The 23,231-nt window shown below is 37.7% G+C and overlaps 1 protein-coding gene across 1 annotated transcript; it reads right to left on the reverse strand.

Annotated features, from left to right (window-relative positions):
* Positions 1–10,415: 10,415 nt before the first annotated feature.
* Positions 10,416–20,353, reverse strand: reep2 (receptor accessory protein 2). Its single transcript, XM_034122077.1, has 8 exons — positions 20,044–20,353; positions 17,920–17,992; positions 16,447–16,523; positions 16,054–16,174; positions 15,808–15,921; positions 14,794–15,037; positions 13,236–13,405; positions 10,416–12,739 (listed from the first exon to the last, which is right to left on the reverse strand). Exons 1-8 carry the CDS (start codon positions 20,073–20,075, stop codon positions 12,668–12,670), a joined length of 903 nt encoding a protein of 300 aa, XP_033977968.1. The 5' UTR covers positions 20,076–20,353; the 3' UTR covers positions 10,416–12,667.
* Between the last annotated feature and the right edge of the window lie 2,878 nt (positions 20,354–23,231).

Raw genomic sequence — 23,231 nt, forward strand, 5'->3', positions numbered from 1 at the left:
TGTTGGCTTTGTTTCCTCATTAGCAACTAAATGTCCCCGTCTGTCCAACAGGTGTGTGGACATGAACGAGACACGTAAGTAGGTGAGGACAAAGAAATGGACAAAGAGACAGAGGGTGGATGGAGTAAAGGCAGGAAGGACATCATCCACATTTGACTATACCCCAAAATCAGCAACTGGATCTCCTACTAAAATGAGTTAAATAACATAATGCAGAATTTGACAGGACAAAGTAGTTTGAACTATACGTGTTCCTTTATGTTACCTAACAATATAGAAGAAGGGGAAAGGGAACAACCATTCAGTCGTTGTGCGTCTTTGTCACAGGAAAATATCTCTCTGCCTCTGATACGCCTGCACAGGTGTGGGATTTCTGAGAAGTTTAGAGGTGTTTTCATTTTTGGTATAAAGTTGTTTTGGTTTTTTGTGTGATATTTGTTTACATATTATACTATGATATTGTTTTCTGACAAACTATACTTTAATTGTTTTATCTCATGCTGTTCTATGAGTTTTTGTATAAACACTCAACTTTTACTTTTTTTGTACATAATATACTATGTCTTTTTTTACTATGCTCTATTTTCAAATACTTTACGATGAATTTTCTCAACATGATATACTTTTAGACTTTTTAAGATATTTTTGACCTACTCTACAATTACTTTTTTTCACATGTTATACTATAAAACATGTTTTAAAGGGAGGTGTGTGGCGTAGTGGAATATTGCGTTGGTGTTCAGATCAGGGGAGCACAGGTTCAAACCCCACTGCAGTCAGCATGTCGTTGTGTCCCTGGGCAAGACACTTCACCTTCTCCTACTTACATATATACTATGATGTTTTTGTTTAAATATTATACAATTTGCTATTATTCTAAGTCGCTTTGGATAAAAGCGTCAGCTAAATGGAAAGTCATGCTATGACCTTTTCTCAGATATCTTATGAAACACGACAGTAACATTTTCTATGATATCTTTCCACATACTATACTTTGACTTTTTTTTCAGACATTCAATTATATCACCTTTTTCTGACATCTTTTGACATACTCTACAATTAATTGTTCAACTCAATATACTAAGACTTCAAATGATTTTTTCCAACATACTTTTCTATGATTTATTTTTCATAATACAATACCAAGATTGTTTTATGACATCCTATAACATGACTTTTTAACATTTTTGTGATACTACATGGTGATTTTTATTCAACATAACATGCCTTCTTATGATTTTATTTCAAATACAATGCCATAACTTATTTCGGAATGTTTCAACATATTCACTTTGACTTATTTTAACCTGCGCTACTATGACTTTGTATGACATGATTTACTATGATTTTCTTTCAACATACTATACTTTGACTTTACATTTTTCAACATACCATAATAGTATAGTATGTTGAAAAATGTAATGTATGATCATGGGATCATCGTATAGTATGATTTTTTATTATATTCACAACATACTATACTATGATATTCTATGACATTGTACTACATACATTAATTTCATTTTTTTCGCCAAAATAAACTTTGAATTCTTTTATGATAACTTTCCACATTATATGCTTTGACTTTTTTCGTCAAACCGGCTTGATTTTCAAGATTTCTTTCAAAAAATTTACATTTTTTTCCAGATACTACTCAGATATTTCTTTTGGATACATTTCAAAACACAATACCATAGTTTTAAATATTTTTGAAAAGACTATATTTTGACTTTTTTTTTAAACACAATATGCTATGACTTGTTTTCTGATATTTTTGGACACACTAAACAGTTTTTTACGACAAACTCGTTTGAATTTTGTTAAACATGCTATACTATACCTTTTTATGGTATTTTATAGTTTTTAAAAATACTACACTATGATTTTCTATATTTTTGAGTTACTGTGTTTTTTGACATAAATATGCCTGAACTATGACTATGCCTTTTTTCAGAACCAAGTCATTCTCCAGCTGCTTTCACTTCAGACACAACAGTGCAAAATCAGAGCACTGCGTTACATTACAAAAGTCGTATTTATTTGATTGTTTTAATTTAGTTTTTTTAATAAACCAAGATATATGGAGGTTGCTCCTTCCTCCAGCTACACAGGGATTGTTTTCAACAGCACAAAAGATAGTGACCCTCTGATTTGATTTCCTTTATTAGTAGTTTCATTACTGATACATGACCTTGTCAGATACCATTGTCTCAGCACACATTGTAATTATTTTTCACATGGAGCTTTAAGAATTGGCACAAACCATATACAAATGAAAATCCCTGTATACAGGATTGATTTCAAACAGAGGAAATAAATTAACACATTTCTGCAAATGGCATGGACACAAGATCAAAACAAAGGGTTGAATCCTGATAAGAAATCATGTCTTTTGTATGTTGTAAACAGACTGTTGGTCCTAAATACTTAAGAACCGGTCTGAGTAGAGTACTTAGCACGATATGTGCAAACATCAGTTTATTCTCAGTCTGTTATTTCCTACTTTGTGAGGAAGAGAAGTTAAAAACAACAAGAAAATACAAAAAAACATGTTAAATATACAAAAATGAAATACAAAAATGAAGACGTCTAACACCAGAAGTCCACACTGGAGTTCCAGCTTCTTCAGGTCTCAAAACATAAGATTGGTCAAGAGTAAGAATTAAAAAAAGCACACAAATTATTAAAACATTAAATGTTTTTAAGCCCAGAGAATGAGTAAGGCAAGCAAGCTTATACTGTTTATACAGTGAAGATTATTATTTACATTGTGTTCAAATCTTATTTATTAACTCTGCCAGCAGTTGAGGTGACGTTTGTCTCCCCCTAGGGGTTCAAACTAGTGTTACTCTGCAGACAGCAGTGCTGAGTGCAGAAGTAGTATCATGCTTTTAAATCTCTCATTAGAGCTCTTGGAAGAAACCACCATAAAGGCAGTGGCTGGCAACCAGAAGAGCCCACCACAGAACACAAGTCCAGTATGTTGAGAAACACCTGGAGCCTGGTCTGACACTTCCTCCACATCTGGAACAACAGCACGGGGATCAGAAACAAATTCCTCTGTCTCCTGATGTTGATTTTGGTTCAATTATTTCCATATTGCTTCGCTTAATCCTGGTTATGATATACATATTACAACGAGGCAGAGTGTCACCACGCAGCTGGGGAAAAGGAGGGGGAAAGTGCAGAGCTACTCTGTGACTTTCTAATGTTGAACACAAACAATACACACACCTCTACTGGGATGAAAGCAGATATGTTGCTCACATGACTACTGTATTGAACGGGGGTTACAGCTTTACCCTAAGAGGCCTGGCTATGAACAACCAAACATACTTTTTACCAACATCTTATGACCAAAAGAACAGAAGTGTGTTAAATAACAGGGTGGAGTCTATATGCAGGATAACTAAGCCGACACTAAACAAACCACTCCATCAGCAGTACTGTATGAGATGAAAGTCACATTAAAGCAGTGAGGAAGCAAGTTGCTGAGAGCGAGACGTTAACTTAGCAGAGTCAGACTCACTCGGGAGGTAAACAGGCCGCTGCAGGGAAGCTGAACTCTTCCACAAGCTGAGATGCCCAATATGCAAGAAGTTAAAATAGAGAACCAAAACAGTTTTGATCAAAGTCCTCCAGTAAAGCAAGACAACTGCATAAGCTAGGACATGGGGGGTGAGCAGAGCTGTAGTTATAAGTGGCGACCTTTACGTGTGAAACAGCAATGAGGATGTTTCAACCACCTTCTTTCCCCTCAGTTAAAAGAAAAAAAACTCAGGCACAGTAAACTTAAAGCCAACTGGTGATCACCGAAAACAACAACTCAGGATTTCTATCATGGTCAAGTGCAGATGAGGACTCAGACTTGAAAGCACCAAGAGAGTTTTTTTTAAGAACCATTCAGGAGTAACCCAGAAGAAACAAAATGGGGCCAATTGTATTGAGGAAGGAGAAAGAATGTAGTATTTACTGGAGTTACTTCACCCAAAATCAGCCTCTATTGAGAATGCCACAATGAGAGCAACAGGAGGTGAATCAATGAGACTGGAAAACTGCAACATGGGCAGCTAACGCTCTGTGGGACAGACAGATGTGTAGGGGTAAAAGAAAAACGGAGCATTAATTAAATGTATGCCTAAACATTATCAGACTAAAAACTTGTCTAAAAAACATGGCCGCCTGTTGAATCTGGGATGAGCTCACAGTAAGCAAAGCGTGAGGAAAAAATGTGCAACAACCGAGCCAATGTTAAAGAACTGCTCCCAACCCAAGGGTGCCCACAGACAGTGTACCTGCACTTCTAAAAACTGCAAGAGTGACACAATGTCAGTGCTTGATATAAATACAGTGTATATGCGTTGGAGAGAGTGTCGGGCGCTGGATGGATCAGGCCTCATGGCGGCGTCTCTGCATTGTTAGTCGTGGTCTTTTTTTTCACTGGCTTCTTCACTGTCTTGGTTTGAGTCTTTGAGAGAGAGAGGAGGAACAGGTCAAATGAACACAGTTGATTTAACAACTACAAAAGGAAAGAGACACAACTATTCAATATAAAAATGGATAGCAGCTCAAACGGTTCAACCTAAGTTGGGTGAGACAAAGGGTTTTAGAAATCACACAGAGTCCTGTCTGGTCTGAAAATAACCCTGACTGAAGTGAATGGGAAACAGAGCAAACATTTGTAGGACAAAAGTGTAATGTAACCCCTTTCCACTTGAGAATATACACTTTTATCAAAACACCTGCATTGCAAAGTAAGAACATAAGGTTTGAAAGAAAAGCACATGCAGGCAGGCCTGCCCCTCCCTACACGCAGATCACGCTGGTTAAAACACTTTACAAAACTAAATGAAACAGCCAAGTGAATTCAGAGTGTGACGTTTAATACTCCTCTCACTTTCGTTTCCTCAAAAGTATGATGCAATGTGTGCGGTTCGAATTCACTTGAAAAAACATACTGGCCAAGGTGAAAACCAGTTTGGTCTTGGATTTAGTACACATATAAATTAAAAGCCAGGTCCTATGGTCTTTTTTAGGCTGTTCAACAATCATGGGCTGTAATATTCAAAAGCCGCCTAACTGTGGGTATTTAATATTTATAGTATATTTTAACATCATTTGGGGATTTTTCCCAAAGTTTCCTTCTAGCAGTCCTTTCCACTTCCTTTGCTTTAACAAGCTTAATATATACACACCCAGTTTATTATGATGTATCTGTTAAAACTGGTTCACTGAACGTGTTTATATTATTTGTTGATAAAGTGTATTGGTATATGGGGTGAGATTCCCCAGGTGGCAGTTGGTCACTAATGTATTCCCCCTATAATGAAATCTAATCAAATCCAACATTGACAAGCACAAAAACAGGAAAGAGATGATTGGCTCACAGTTGTTGTGGCAACATCTGATTTATTTGTTAAATTAAAGAAGCAAACCTCATTTAGTCAGCTGCTTGATTTGGAAGTGGGAAAAGAAAAGGGATAGGGATTGAAAAGAATTAGAGTGATCATGAAGATAGTCTATTTTGATTCGCATCTTTAGACTCAAATGATTTTACATTATTGGTTTTCATTCATTAATATAACATTACTAATGGAAGGTTGTAAGGGTAAGGTTAGGAAAATATCACTCGTCACCGGCTTGAGCTTCAATATCAGGATACATGTATGTATTATCCTTGCAAGAATGGAAGTAGTCATCACATACAGAGCTGCGCAGCGTGGGACAAAATAGTTCCCAGAACAGTATCCTTCAAATACCTTAAATACAAGAGAGGGTGTATCACAGTCACAAGATGCAGAATACCGGTTCAAAGCAGTATTCAATGTTTAGTTCAGATCAGCGAAGGCCCACGTAAGCAATAAACATGGCAGTCCTATGTCTATCTCCATAGAAGCGGAATCATCATGTTAATGGTTGTCACATAGCTATCATATGCCTAAAACAGTGTGTCCTGACGCTCTTCTAGGTAATCATACATCCTGCTACGTACACAGCTACGTATGGCCTTTCTTATCATGAGCTACTCTGATATTAGAAGAGTACATTCAGTATTTTCCCAACAGGTAACACATTTTGAATATAATTGAATTGGACTTGGTTGTAAAAACAGTCAGTGGTGGAATGTACCTAAGTACATTTACTCAAGTGCTGTACTTACGTACAATTGTGAAGTACTTGTACTTTACTTGAGTATTTCCATTTGTAGCTACTTTGTACAATTCAGAGGTAAATCTTGGACTTTTACATTTATTCAATAACTTTAGTTACTTGACAGATTTGGATAAATAATGTGAAATAAAATCAACTCTTAAATCAGACCTGGAGTAAATCCAGCTACCTTGCAGCATACAAAGTCATTAAAATATAGCTGCACCTTTACCAGCGTTGATAAGGGTTATTATAATAAAAATCATATCATATATATTCTGAAATGGTCCAATCTGCATATTAAGTACTTTTACTTTTGGTACTTTAAATATATTTTGATGCTAACACTTTTGTACTTTTACTTGAGTAACATTTTGAATGCAGGACTTTTATTTGTAACAGAGTATTCCTACACTCTGGTTCTTCTACTTTTAATTAAAAACACAATCTGAGTACTTCTTCCAGCTCTGAAAACAGTCCTTATATTTTCTGTAATTTTCTTTTTTAAGTTGTATCAGTTACTGGCAGGAAGTTAACATACAAAGTGAGTGCTTTGAAAGAGAAATACAGTTACATAAATAAATAAACTAAATGTATGTCGATTGTCTGCTTTGCCTTTGCCCCTTGGGATGCAGGAAAGTTTCGTTTTACACTCCTTTTGAAGAAAAACGAAAGTGAAACCTATAAGAAACATCAGGCTCCCGCGCATCTGCATACGTAAGCAAACTGGGCATGGCTACCAAAGATTGGCCACAACGATTGGCTAAGGGAGGGTTTATAAGCAGCCACTTCATACAGTTTTCAAAAACCCGTGCAGAAAGAAGAAGAGAAGGATAATATTGAGCAACAAACAAATGTTCCTGACAAAAAGATTTTACAAAATTCATGACGTTTTTTTCAAAGATGCAACCTGGATTCAGTATTGATGCAGCATTGGACGGTAGACCTTGGCCATCTTTCCTAAAACACCGTCTTAAGGACCACCATAATCAATATGCATATGCTGAAGTTTTAATGAAAAATGGTGAAAGAATTAAGAGTACATTTGTTTATCCAGATCATCGTAACAATTCAGCTTCCTCCACCAAATTGACCAAACACAGTGAGGAAACTTTAATTGAAGAAATTGATAAATTATTAAAGGAATTTGGAATCGAAGTTCGAAAGATTTTTATATATACCTATTATAGTCCATGTTTAAAGAGAGGAAAGAAATATTGTGACTGTATGACTCAACTTTATCAGAATGCCTATCAATGGTACAGTACATTTGGCATTGTGACTGTAGTGTACTTCTCAGAGCCTTGGGGACTAAGTGGACCAGATATCTTTAAAGACTTAAAGTATTCTGACATCTCAAGTACCAGCAGTGCTCTTTATCCATATGTTGACCAGAAAATCTGCTTTCCACTGGACACAAACAAATTAAAACGAAAAAATAACCCTATATTCCATTTTATCAACGATGTTGAAGATGGACGCAGAGAGCTACGAGAAGCCCTTGAGTCTGCTCACAAACATCTTTGCGGGTTGAGAGAGAATTCTAAAGGATTTCTGAAAAGTCAGCATTTGGAGCATGGATCGGAATACATTGACTCACTCAAATTTCCTGAAAAGGTCCAGAAACGAATCATTGAAACTTTGAGAGAAAATTGGATTGAATTGGTTAACTATTGTTCAATGTCTCCCATTATAACAAAATTGACATCAGACTTCAACAATGCAGTAGTCAAACTCACTGTCAGTTATCTTAGGTCATTTTTGGGTGACAGCGGCTTCTTACAGATTTACCAGGTCCCGCCGGGCGCTGAGGTGGAGGAGGGAGATTATGTTCAAGTTAACAATACTTCATTTTGGTCAGAATGTATGTGTCAGTTTACCTGACTGTGAGAATCCAAGTTCAGCTTGAAGCTCACACTCATGTAACTTCAAACAATCACAAATTGTTGTCTTTTGTTTCATGATTTTCTCAGAAAAGTAAAAAAAAATGTATGTTAAAAATAATAAATAATCATTTGTATGAATTATAATCGTATGATTGTATTATTTATTTATTGTATTCTTGTTTTATTCAGTCCTGTGTGAATTGGCTTCTACTGCTTTTAAAAGTTCATCAATCACAACGTTATATGTTACTTGGTTAACATTTTTATTTTTGTTCTTGGCTTTTGAAACACTTTCAAAAGCCAACCTTACCTTTTGTGCATGAAATGTGCTTCTGTATATAAAATAAAGTTTGAATGATTGATAGAAATATCAATATGTTTTACAGTTACAGAAATACTGCACTAGAAAGAAGGTTGTAAATTGGTTGAAACAGTTTACAAAAGTACATGAAACAGCCAAGTGAATTCAGAGTGTTACGTTTAATACACCTCTCACTTTCGTTTCCTCAAAAGTATGATGCATAATTGTGGTACAACAATGGGTGCGGTTCGAATTTACTTGGAAAAACATACTAACTTACCCTGGCCAAGGTGAAAACCAGTTTGGTCTTGAATTTAGTAGTACACATATCAAAGTCCTCTGGTCTTTTTTAGGCTGTTCAACAATCATGGGCTGTAATATTAAAAGCCGCCTAACTGTGGGTATTTGATATTTATAGTATATTTTAACAACATTTCTGTTTCCTTCTAGCAATCCTTTCCACTTCCTTTGCATTAACAAGCTTATTATATACACACCCAGTTTATTATGATGTATCTGTTAAAACTGGTTCACTGAACGTGTTTATATTATTTGTTGATTAAGTCTATTAGTATTTGGGGTGAGATTCCCCAGCTGTTTCATGTACAAAAGTACATGAAACAGCCAAGTGAATTCAGAGTGTTACGTTTAATACACTTCTCACTTTCGTTTCCTCAAAAGTATGACGCATAGACAGTAAAGGCAGGAAGGACATAATCCACATTTGACTATACCCCAAAATCAGCAACTGGATCTCCTACCAAAATGAGTTAAATAAAATAATGCAGAAATGTTTTGACATGTTATACTATAAAACATATTTCTGACATACTATGTCTTACTTACATATAAACTATGTTTTATTTTAAAATATTATACAATTTGCTCTTATTGTACGTCGCTTTGGATAAAAGCGTCAGCTAAATGGAAAGTCATGCTATGACCTTTTCTCAGATATCTTATGAAACACGACAGTAATACTTTCTATGATATCTTTCCACATACTATACTTTGACTTTTTTCTCAGACATTCAATTATATCACCTTTTTGACATCTTTTGACATACTCTACAATTCATTCTTCAACTCAATATACTAAGACTTTTAATGATTCTTTCCAACATATGATTCAATGATTTTTTTTTTCAACATACAATACCAAGATTGTTTTATGACATCACATAACATGACTTTTTAACATTTTTGTGATACTACATTGTGATTTTTATTCAACATAACATGCCTTCTTATGATTTTATTTCAAATACAATGCCATGACTTATTTCGGAATGTTTCATTGACTTATTTTAAACCTGCGCTACTATGACTTTGTATGACATGATTTACTATGATCTTCTTTCAACATACTACTTTGACTCATAGGATCATAATATAGTATGATTTTGTATTATATTCACAACATACTATGATATTCTATGACATTGTACTACATACATTCATTTCATTTTTTTCGCCAAAATAAACTTTGAATTATTTTATGATATTTTTCCACATTATATGCTTTGACTTTTTTCGTCAAACCGGCTTGATTCAAGATTTCTTTCAACAAATTGACATTTTTTTCCAGATACTACTCAGATATTTCTTTTGGATATATTTCAAAATACAATAGCTTTAAATATTTTTGCAAAAGACTATATTTTGACTTTTTTTCAACACAATATGCTATGACTTGTTTTCTGATATTTTTGGACACACTAAACAGATTTTTACGACAAACTAGTTTGAATTTTGTTAAACATGCTATACTATACCTTTTTATGGTATTTTATAGTTTTTAAAAATACTACACTATGATTTTCTATACTTTTGAGTTAGTGTTTTTTGACATAAATATGCCTGAACTATGACTATGCCTTTTTTCAGAACCAAGTCATTCTCCAGCTGCTTTCACTTCAGACACAACAGCGCAAAATCAGAGCACTGCATTACATTACAAAAGTCGTATTTATTTGATTGTTTTAATTTAGTTTTTTTAATCAACCAAGATATATGGAGGTTGCTCCTTCCTCCAGCTACACAGGGATTGTTTTCAACAGCACAAAAGATAGTGACCCTCTGATTTGATTTCCTTTATTAGTAGTTTCATTACTGATACATGACCTTGTCAGATACCATTGTCTCAGCACACATTGTAATTATTTTTCACATGGAGCTTTAAGAATTGGCACAAACCATATACAAATGAAAATCCCTGTATACAGGATTGATTTCAAACAGAGGAAATAAATTAACACATTTCTGCAAATGGCATGGACACAAGATCAAAACAAAGGGTTGAATCCTGATAAGAAATCATGTCTTTTGTATGTTGTAAACAGACTGTTGGTCCTAAATACTTAAGAACCGGTCTGAGTAGAGTACTTAGCACGATATGTGCAAATATCAGTTTATACTCAGTCTGTTATTTCCTACTTTGTGAGGAAGAGAAGTTAAAAACAACAAGAAAATACAAAAAAACATGTTAAATATACAAAAATTAAATACAAAAATCAAGACGTCTAACACCAGAAGTCCACACTGGAGTTCCAGCTTCTTCAGGTCTCAAAACATAAGATTGGTCAAGAGTAAGAATTAAAAAAAGCACACAAATTATTAAAACATTAAATGTTTTTAAGCCCAGAGAATGAGTAAGGCAAGCAAGCTTATACTGTTTATACAGTGAAGATTATTATTTACATTGTGTTCACATCTTATTTATTAACTCTGCCAGCAGTTGAGGTGGGGTTTGTCTCCCCCTAGGGGTTCAGACTAGTGTTACTCTGCAGACAGCAGTGCTGAGTGCAGAAGTAGTATCATGCTTTTAAATCTCTCATTAGAGCTCTTGGAAGAAACCACCATAAAGGCAGTGGCTGGCAACCAGAAGAGCCCACCACAGAACACAAGTCCAGTATGTTGAGAAACACCTGGAGCCTGGTCTGACACTTCCTCCACATCTGGAACAACAGCACGGGGATCAGAAACATATTCCTCTGTCTCCTGATGTTGATTTTGGTTCAATTATTTCCATATTGCTTCGCTTAATCCTGGTTATGATATACATATTACAACGAGGCAGAGTGTCACCACGCAGCTGGGGAAAAGGAGGGGGAAAGTGCAGAGCTACTCTGTGACTTTCTAATGTTGAACACAAACAATACACACACCTCTACTGTGATGAAAGCAGATATGTTGCTCACATGACTACTGTATTGAACGGGGGTTACAGCTTTACCCTAAGAGGCCTGGCTATGAACAACCAAACATACTTTTTACCAACATCTTATGACCAAAAGAATAGAAGTGTGTTAAATAACAGGGTGGAGTCTATATGCAGGATAACTAAGCCAACACTAAACAAACCACTCCATCAGCAGTACTGTATGAGATGAAAGTCATATTAAAGCAGTGAGGAAGCAAGTTGCTGAGAGCGAGACGTTAACTTAGCAGAGTCAGACTCACTCAGGAGGTAAACAGGCCGCTGCAGGGAAGCTGAACTCTTCCACAAGCTGAGATGCCCAATATGCAAGAAGTTAAAATAGAGAACCAAAACAGTTTTGATCAAAGTCCTCCAGTAAAGCAAGACAACTGCATAAGCTAGGACATGGGGGGTGAGCAGAGCAGTAGTTATAAGTGACGACCTTTACGTGTGAAACAGCAATGAGGATGTTTCAACCACCTTCTTTCCCCTCAGTTAAAAAGAAAAAAAACTCAGGCACTGTAAACTTAAAGCCAACTGGTGATCACCGAAAACAACAACTCAGGATTTCTATCATGGTCAAGTGCAGATGAGGACTCAGACTTGAAAGCACCAAGAGAGTTTTTTTTAAGAACCATTCAGGAGTAACCCAGAAGAAACAAAATGGGGCCAATTGTAGTGAGGAAGGAGAAAGAATGTAGTATTTACTGGAGTTACTTCACCCAAAATCAGCCTCTATTGAGAATGCCACAATGAGAGCAACAGGAGGTGAATCAATGAGACTGGAAAACTGCAACATGGGCAGCTAACGCTCTGTGGGACAGACAGATGTGTAGGGGTAAAAGAAAAACGGAGCATTAATTAAATGTATGCCTAAACATTATCAGACTAAAAACTTGTCTAAAAAACATGGGCGCCTGTTGAATCTGGGATGAGCTCACAGTAAGCAAAGCGTGAGGAAAGAATGTGCAACAACCAAGCCAATGTTAAAGAACTGCTCCCAACCCAAGGGTGCCCACAGACAGTGTACCTGCACTTCTAAAAACTGCAAGAGTGACACATTTTCAGTGCTTGATATAAATACAGTGTATATGCGTTGGAGAGAGTGTCGGCCGCTGGATGGATCAGGTCTCATGGCGGCGTCTCTGCATTGTTAGTCGTGGTCTTTTTCTTCACTGGCTTCTTCACTGTCTTGGTTTGAGTCTTTGAGAGAGAGAGGAGGAACAGGTCAAATGAACAGTTGATTTCAACTACAAAAGGAAAGAGACACAACTATTCAATATAAAAATGGATAGCAGCTCAAACGGTTCAACCTAAGTTGGGTGAGACAAAGGGTTTTAGAAATCAAACAGAGTCTTGTCTGGTCTGAAAATAACCCTGACTGAAGTGAATGGGAAACAGAGCAAAGATTTAAGAGATTTCAATTCTGGAAACGGCATTTGTTCTCCAGAGGAAATGACAGAGCTGCCAATATCGTTAAAAGCAAACTTGCTAAAACTAGGATTTTAATCAGCTGTCTCTAGGCCCATTTTGCTGTGTGTGCGTGTGCGTGTGTGGTGTGGTGTGGTGTGTACGTGTGTGGTGTGGTGTGGTGCGTGTACGTGTGTGGTGTGGTGTGGTGTGTGTACGTGTGTGGTGTGGTGTGGTGTGGTGTGTGCGTGTGGTGTGGTGTGTGTGTGTGCGTGTGTATTGGCCTCACCTCCGTCTTAGCAGCAGGTTTCTTGGTTGTCTTGACACTGGTAGTGCGTTTGGGGGCTTTGTCTACTGCTTCATCCACTTCATCAGAGTGTTCAGTCCGCGTGTCTGATTGGTCGGAGCCGTGTTGGGATGATGCATCGTCGGCAAGGGACACAGACGCCAAGGAGCGGGCTGCAGGATTGGACAAACACCCAATGGCCACATTTTTAAAACAGGTAGTTTCCACCAGGTTTAAAGTTGGATGCTGGCTATACAGTATAATACAAATACAGATTGATATTATGCCACTTTTTTTTCTGGTTTTAGAGGCTGCATAATAGCTAAATTATCTTATTTTCCTGAATTAATTATAATTATTAATTTTATATAATTAATTCAGGAAAATAAGATAATTTAGCTATTATGCAGCCTCTAAAACCAGAAAAAAAAGTGGCATAATATCAATCTGTATTTGTATTATACTATATAGCCAGCATCCAACAATGTGTGCAACTTGGATATAGAGGTATTTGGTGAAAAATATAGTAATATTTGATTTTTTTCTTTATTGCCCTAAAATAAATAAATTACGGGGTATTCAGAAGTGCATCAATTTTAATGCATTCACAAAAGTGCTTTTTAGAGTGCCTTGGTCACAGTCTGCGGTTCTAAGCCATCGGAACCCCAAAGGGACTCTGGATTGGAAGTCCCTCACCAAATGTTTACCATCTACAGCGGTGGTTCTTCCGATCTTTGATATGTTGGAAGGGGACGCAAGATTAATCTGAGGGGGCATGAGATGATTTAAGGTATAAGACATTCATTTTTCCCGAAATAAGGATTGGGGCAACAAATTGCCTAAACTGCTTGCTTTGACCAATGCAAAATCCAAAGATTTTCAATTTACTATAAAATAAAAAAGTAGAACTCCACTTCTATTTACAAATGTGTTCTTTTTATGAATGAAAAATAAAATAATGTGCTTGGTAATAGTATGGCAGCTACAGGAGCATACTATATACAGTAGTTATTATTAAAAAAAAGAACTCATTAATTAACTGAAAGGTGATTGAAAGCTTTGAAAAATCAGTAAGAGGACCTTTGAAATATACTGTATTGTTCGGAAAACAAACATCCATGTACAAATCATCCTGAAGATTAGACTGGGTTTTGAAGTTCTCAACACGCTTTCTTTAGAAGTATAAACTACAATGTGCCACTTGGATCATTGTTTCTCTGCCTCTGTGTGTCGCTCAGTATTCAGTCCACAGCCTGTCAGGCCCACACAGCCAGCCAGCCGGCAGAGCAGTCACAAAGAGTCCTCCCACTGTAATCACATGCTTTCACCCCCCCGCCCCACTCCACATCTCCCCTTCGATCCTGCAGTGCCTTAAATCACATGACTCCACTTTGCCCCAGTCCTGCTCTGATGAGATTTAAACGAAAGAGGCCCTATGAGTAACGCTCCAGCCAAATCAGCAAACATGACATACAGGATGCATAGATTTATGCAGATGTGTATGGCTGTGTTTCTGCACACTAATGAGGCCGTGTGGGTTGAGTGTGTTGCGTGGCCTTACTCTGCCGTGCAGCAGTGCTCTTGGCCCGGGGCAGCGTGCTGGCCCCCGAGCTCATCGTGCTGGCCCCTGAGCTCATCGTGCTGGCCCCTGAGCTCATCGTGCTGGCCCCTGAGCTCATGTCGTCCATGGTGTCCCGTCTCTTGCGGGTCTCCGTAGTGTGCAGGGACAGCTCATCCTCAGCGTTGATGAGAGTCAGGTCCTGCATGCTGAAGCTCCGCAGCTTGTCCGACAGCACGCCCTGCCCCTGGGCATCGCAGCAAATCAAACACTCAGATATGTCACAGCATGGAAATATCTAATTCTGTCCGATTCAAATTAAACAAAACCAAGGATTTAAAAAATACCCTTGACATGGGGAAAGACATTTCCATGAAAACATCTGGCAATGACTTGAGCTGTTCACTAGACAACGACGCAGGGGCTGCATGTACGGCACTGGAAGTGGTTGGAGAGCTTAATGTCAGAACTATATTTCTGGCAAAAGACAGATTAATAATCTTCCTTGATTTAAAAAAAAAAAAGTTGTTAAATAATGGCGTCTAGTTTAACCCAAGACACATTCATGATGATAGCGCATCCTGGTACTGTAGTCTTCCAAAGCTAAGGAAGATACAACTTCAGGTCTCTAAATAAATACATTAGAGATGTTTAGGCCACAGCCCATGTGACCACATAGGGTGGAAACCATAGTTTAAACTTGGTTGAATTCACAACATTGATCTTGTACTGTAAACAACTTTATGTGACCATTTCAAGTTTTTTAACACTGCTATTGTCATGAAACACTCTGAACTGTATAATCTAGCGCTACAATAATTAGTCAAATCAAAAACTATTGGTCTGGGAGAAGAAAAAAAAAACATTTGAAGACTTTACCCTGGATTCAGGAATATATATTTTGCCACTTAATCAAGTAGAAATAAAAAAATAAACATCAATAATAGTGAAAAGGAAATATTTGTAATTACACTTGTAACAATTGATTTTTCCAAATGATCACAGCAGACCACTCACCTTGTTGGCCGCGGTGACAGCAGCATTAGCAGCGAGGTTGAGACCCCTCTTTCCAAACTTCATCATGGTGTCATAACTCCGGGCTTTGGTCTGCGCTATGTACTCATCTATCTCCTACAGCACAGGACAACAGATAAAGGGGGAAAAACACAATGTATTGGTACAAAGAAGACAATGACAATCAAAACAAATATGAGATACCAGTATAATTTGTGAGAAAAACCTAAAAGTTTAAAAAGGTCCAACCTTCTCTTTGTTGGACAGCGTTGGGTGAACAAATTTGCGGTAGAGCACACTGGAGCCTTTAGTGTATGGGGAGAGGAGCCAGATCACAAAGGCAATCTTTAGCTCAAAGTAAAATGGAAACCTGGGTAATGAAACAAGAGTTATACCATTAGCACAGAGAAAAAGAAAAGAAAAAACCTTGAAAGAAAAGTATATAGACCCCTGAGCTATAAAGAGATACAATTGGAAATGGTAACAATGATCTGATGTATGAAAAGGCAGAATGCATCATTAAAAAGAGTCATTGTAATACACGTATCAAGGACACAAGCTACATAGATGAATTATTATTTTAGAGTATTTATTACAAGCTAGTTTGGCACAAGGCGTGATCATGAGCAGCTCCTGACCCACCATGACAGGAGCAGATCTGTGGCCGTCTCTGCTGTAGTGAACAATGCAAACACTATCCAGTACATCATCCACTTCACCTGGAAACACACACACAGAGAGAACATCGTAAAAATAGCACATGAAAACCTACAGCATCCAGTGTGCACATGCCGAGACATGTGGACTAAACAGACGTGACAATGCAGAAGTGCAACATATGTTTCAGTCCTGTCAGATCACATCAGTATGCATGGATAAGGTCCCGGAGACAAAAGGGAAATGGAGGTCATTGTCCAAACTAAATGAAAGACCAACTTGCTTAATAGGAAACAATATCAAACGCCTTAGATTTAGTGGCACTGAGTTATCAATAATCAAATCATCTTGATGTATTAAATGTTAAACAAACGGTAAGGGTATGTTTAAGGGGATTTACAGGCTACATGCACGCAGACCTATAAATAAACATAATGATAAAGCATGTGACTCATTAGAAACAAGCCAAACACGAGGGAAGGGGAATAAAACATCCCGATTCTAAAAATGGCGTCCTCCCTCCTCCATCCCCTCATGTGCTCCTTCTTTGGCCGTCAGCTAGAGCAGCCATTGGGGGGAAGGGGGGGGGGGGGGGGGGTTGCCATGGTAAACTGCCAGGAGGAGACCGTTCTCCAATGCAAATCTTCTATCGGCTTGGTGTTAATGTCTTAATTGTATTATTATTAATAGTAAACATGCTGCCGTTTTAGGACATCATGACAAATAAGAGAGTGTACATTTGTACTGCAAATTATTTTGGCATCAAGGGGGTGGTTTCATGCACTTGACAAGCTCTGGGTGTCTTAGGCAAAACACTTCCCTGACTTTTGTGTTTCTCAAACGTAAAATACATTTCCTCTTTTAAAAAAGTGTATTTTCTTCTGTCTTAAAAAGTCAATATTGAAGAAAGTGGTTTTTTTTGTATTTCCATTAAGGTTCATCTTTGTGTGACCCATCACATTAATTTCCTAAACAAATTCAAATGTGTCTTTTGAAAACATGAAATCCATGTAAAAGAAGAATTAGTATAAACATGTGAAGGTATTACTTTGTCTTTTAGTCATTGTGATGCCTCAGTGACCCAGTTTCATGAAGGTTATCTGCTGTGACATGCCGTCTGTGAGATGCTCATTTGTATTAAACATGCTTGGTATTTTGGTTAGCGAATTTTTTTGTGATAGGGCTCAAAGAGACAGAAAGGGCCGTGCTGCTAACATCAAATACACCAAATGATTCATACGTGTCCTCCTTTTAAGCTATGGCAAGTGTGTGCCTGTTCTACATTTTCTCCGTGGGCTTTGTATTACATTACTTTCTGCAACGTGCATTTCAAACTTGAAAACGCTATCTAATAAACAGCAAACTGCAGCCTGGGGCTTCACATCTTAAAAGTTAAAACTGAGCAGACAGGGCTCAAAAGCATTCTGCTGTGATTTTGTAACCAGAGGTAATACTCACATATTCCTTCACGTTCTTCGTTTTGACAGCCTTGTATGATGAATATGCTGGGTAAAGTGTCCCAAAGGCAAGGCTGCAAAAAGCAGAGAAGTGTGGGTCAGACAGAGGAGGGGGATTCAGCTTGACAACATGGCCTCTGGGTGTTGACACCTAAGAAATGTGTTCCTGCTTAAAAGCAGGTTAGCTAAGTCGGCTCTGATGTTGTCACAGTAAAGAGTTGATGGGCAGTGGCTTGTCAAAACACACGTCAGATTATTGGTACAAAAAATATCATATATCATTTAGTCCGGAAGACTGCAGCAAGACAAACTGGAAAAACAAACAAAAGTGAACCAGGGGTGGGTCACCATGTGTTGGCCCATGGGCAGATAGGGACACACACAGAGCCTTTGATGTGCATTTGGTCACGTCCTGTACCACTGTGGTGATTTGTGGTGATTTGTGCTGATGAGACAGGATGCTACAGTAAATGCTGAGTGAAGGGCTAACAGGGACAATAGAGTCCAGAAAGTCACTAGTTTGTCTGTGTGTACATTGTAAAACTACTGATTTTGACTTATGATACTTAATCTGAACCAAAATAAACAGTTCTCTGTCAGAGTATCTGACCTGCTCAGTCATGTGTGCAGCGCCTCACAGCTTTGTACAGTAAGCTGAGGAGACTTGTAGCAGGCCTCTAGGCCGTGAGACTCCCTCAGCAGACGGCCCGAGCCCCTCTGTGTCCCATCTCAGGTTCACCTCACAGAATTTGACAGCATCCTGTCCTCTTGCTAAGACTCCAAAATCAGAGATATTGAGCATAAGTAAGTCATTTAGCTACTTTCAGGTTTTTTTGGTAAGAACTAAATTAATCCTTTCTCTGCATGATTACCCTTTTAAGAAAACAAGGAGGAAGCTATATGTTTAAAAGCAGACACATTATTGATCTTGTGTTATATGTGCAACAGCCAATAATATGCAAATCTGTTCACATTGTCTCCCACCGACACAACTTTCTGTGGTGTAGTAAAGTAGAAGAGCCAGCTGAAATACACTAAAAATATATTTTTGCCATTGTTATCCTCTCTTTATGTAACCCAGACAAGCAGAATATTTGTAATCAGTTACATCTACACCTGGGCCTTTCAAAGACACCATCGTCTTTATTTATTTATTTATTTATTTAACAGGGACAGTGCACATTAATGAACATTTCTGTAAATGTGCCAGAGTTAGCCAAGAGGCTATTTTTCATCTGTAGTCCCTCAACAGATTTTCTGGGGGTTACACTGACAAGCTTTACGACATCCTGGTTAAATCTACAAAACATTGAAGGTGTAATGCATCTTGTGGAGGCAGAGTGATCAGACAACACAATCCTGATTGAAAACTCAAACACATGATATAAGACGACACTAAATGCAGGAAAAAATGTCTGCATAAGGGTTCAGCTGCTAGCTTTAGTTGAGTCATCCACACTGTGGGGATGTAGTGTGTACAGGTGGAAGTCTAGGCCTACACTGCTGGTACTACTCCACAGATCACAGAATTTGTAAAGTCACTCTAACATGTGGTAATAATGGAAAAAATACATATTTTCTGGCTCTGAATAAAGGTAAAATCGTGGATGGCTGGATGGAAGGAAGGATGGACAGACTGACATCCATGACTGGGCTGCTGGGCTTAGCCTCACATTATACACACATTGGTGATCTACAGTCCAGTAATATTTAGGCTGTGGTGTTTTCTAAAAGCTGTTTGCTTGTCTGCAGCGAGGCTAGCATATTAAGCAGGTTCCACTTGAATAATGTGGGCAGCCAGCAGCTTCTTCCCTGCCAACACGTTATGTGTCAGGTGGTTAGCCAGCAGACGTTAGCTACCAGAGGCTAGCATTGGCTGGATGCAGATTGCACTGCATCACTGTAAACAGAGCGACGGTTTATATAGGTTAGTATAGATACAGCTTAGCTCTGTGTATAACTAACACTTTAGCCCACAGTATTTTTCTATATTACTGAAATGTAACTCTATAGGGACAGACAACATATGCTAGCTTGTTGGCGCGGCGTTGAGCCTCAGACAGCTGATGGATGGAGGAACCGCTGCTTACGTTAAAGCACAACAACAGATGAAGCCCGTACTCACACAACCATCCTCGAAATCATCCAGGAAACCATCTTTCTGGTGCTCCGAAAGCCTTTACCGCTTCAAGGGGAATCTAGTTATTTAGCTAGCGGGCTAGGTGCCCCCCATTCCCGACCAGGACGCGGTCTGTGATTATCGATGTGAACCGGGAGGCTGTCCGGTGCTGGCTGTCCAGTGCTCGGTGCTGTCAGGTGGGCAGCGGCTGAGGATGTGCTGCAGTCTCCGGCTCACTCAGCTCTCTGCTCTCACCGCTGCTGAAGAGCTGGCTCTTAAAGGGCCAGGGCCTCACTGGGAAACGTGTCAAAAAAGGGGCCCTTACGTCCTCCTATGAGTCCTTTTCAGTAGGCCTTTTAATCAAGTGAAGTACATTTACTCAAGTGTTGTACTTAAGTACGATTTTGGAGTACTTGTACTTAATCATTTGACTAATGACTGTTATATACCACACTCCACTTTACAGTGCTACACTTATTTTTATTGTAATACTGCTGCTGCTACTTAGTATCAACTACTATGTGTACTTTTGTAAATTGAATTTATTTTATTTTAAATACTTTGTGCATGCCTTTTTATACAAAAGTGTTATAATGTATACTTTGCCAACACATGTCCCCTTGACTAATAAGGAATTCTGATTCTGAAAAAGGGAATTCTGATTATTTGAGTATTTTTATTTTATGCTACTTTGTACTTCTACTCCACTACATTTTGGCAGCAAATTGTTCTTTTTATTACACTATATTTACTTGACAAAACGAATTACTAGTTACTTTAGAGATCCAGATTATTAGCCAAAACAAAAATGTAAATAAACTGTTAAGATTCCCAGCAGCAGTATATAAAGTAATTAAAATTAGCTTCACCTTTAACAGCAGTGAGGAACACATTAATGCATAAAAGTAATTAATAAATATGATTCTAATGGGACCTTTCGCACAATCAGTACTTTTAACTTGTAACAGAGTATTTTTATACAGGAGTTCTACTTTTCAGTTCTTCTTACACCACTGGTCCTATCCATTGACACACTTGATCAAATAAGCTTAATTTATTAGTGGCCGTGATAAAAGAAGCAAGATGCTTATGTGACAATGAAGATTGATTTTTTTCTTGACAGTGACTATTGTTTAAAAACAGGCAGCTGCATACTTTAAAATTAGACAAGGCAGAACTGCTTCAGCCCCCAACTGAAAGGGCCAGAAACAGCAGTGTATTTATAAATATGTTTAGATATAAAATATTTTAAATTATGTTTCTATTCAACTCATTGTAATCTGTAAAAGGCCTCGAAAGTTTAACTGTACCACCTACTTCCTGTTCAGAGGAAGATGGATGGCTACTACTTAATTAACCTGTATGAATTGTTTTTATTGTAAATTGAACAGAGTAATACATGTAAGTAGTGTGCTGATCATTTTGCTTTTACTTACTTCTTCTACCACTGCCTATATACCAACAGAAGAAAGGATGCCACGTAAAGCAAGGTGGCATTTGCCTAGGCCCCCCCTCAATCATAAATGAACATGCCAAGTTGTAAAGAGATCCTGTTTGTAATACAACATGATGGCTCTTTGTTGGTTTGAGTTAACTGTACACACTCCACACTTGCACCCCCCCCTCCTTAGTTAGGTACAGTACACTCAAGCCTCCCTGGCCCACTTACTAATTCAGAAAGAGCAGTAAAAGCTAGGTCACACAAGGACAGATATAACAGGGTGTTGCAATATTAACCCTATGGAAAGCCATTATTTACTAAGTTGCCTTTATAAACCCTATTAGAGTGGGAAATAATAAACGTAAGGACTGATCAAATAAGATTAAATGTATCTTTGTCAGATTTAAAATGTTATTAGGCTCTCAGAAAAGGCAATATTAAAATTCTTCCACAACTTCATTCAAAATGAAAACTCACGGACGATATTCAATGCCACGTAGATACTTAAATGAAGAAAGACATTCAGTTTAACCGAAGTACTGAAACAAATACTTCATCATCGATATCATTTAACAGAAAAGTGCCAAATGTTTTAGTAATTGAGATTGTTTAAATCAGTAGAATTGGTAAAGGATTTGTAGTTTTTCTGTTCCATTATTACTGTAAACTGATTTTTTTGGACTTGATCAAAAAGATGAATTGATAATGAAAATAATAGTTGCAGCCCTGATTCAGATATGAAAATACATGTCCATGCTTTAGACACCATAGCTACACACAGAGGTTTTTTTGTGTCACAAACAAACAGTAAACAAACAATAGTTTTTGTAAACTTTATTGTGAAAAATCAAAACAGACTGCTAAGATCAATATATATATTGATACAATGTTAGTGGCCAGTAGTTCGTTTCTGCTGCAATTGTGATTCTTAAACAAAGCTGTTGGAGGTCTGCAGTTCAATTCAACCCATGGGACAATTATAGGTGACCCAACAAATTAAACTAAATAAATCAAACCTGCCCTATCTGAAGTCCTTCCGATCATTGCCTTGTGGTGAATAAAAAGAAAAAACGACTTAATCTAAAAGTGAAATAAGAAAACGAAAATACAAAACTTTGGTCTGCTTCCCCTCACTTGCTGCTTCGTAAATTAGTTTCAGCCACAGAGGGCAGGAGCAATCAGCTGTTTGAAAACAAAAATTCTACTAAAACAACTTAACCTTGCTCCTATTTAAGAAAAAAATATTTCAGCGTCATCTTTATTGGAAAGTTAGCACAGTACTCACGTTTTGTCAGTCACTTAAATGTTAGCTGAACCTCTGCTCCAACGTAAAGTCAGCTGTTACCTCCCCAACTCCCACATCTTACATATACAATGAAAACAACCAAACAGAAAAAACTGACCTTAAATACAGAGTTAATCAAAATAATAATAATTGGAAAACAACTAGACAAGTTTAAGCAAACTGCGTTACAGCGTTAAAGGGCTTCCTTCATCAAGTTGCTGACAAGCCCATCGCCGTCTAATCCCTCCCCAAATCAAATGTTCTTTTTCCCCTAACATTCACTGCCCCAAAAAACATACAGCCTGTACTTGTGTATGTAGGGTGTGTGTGTGTGTGTGTGTGTGTGTGTGTATGTGTGTGTGTGTATGTATGTAGGGTGTGTGTGTGTATGTGTGTGTATGTATGTATGTAGGGCGTGTATGTGTATGTGTATGTGTGTGTATGTATGTGTGTGTATGTGTATGTGTG

Source organism: Trematomus bernacchii, unplaced genomic scaffold (genome assembly GCF_902827165.1).
Source record: "Trematomus bernacchii unplaced genomic scaffold, fTreBer1.1, whole genome shotgun sequence".
In the NCBI taxonomy this organism is placed as follows: Eukaryota; Metazoa; Chordata; class Actinopteri; order Perciformes; family Nototheniidae; genus Trematomus; species Trematomus bernacchii.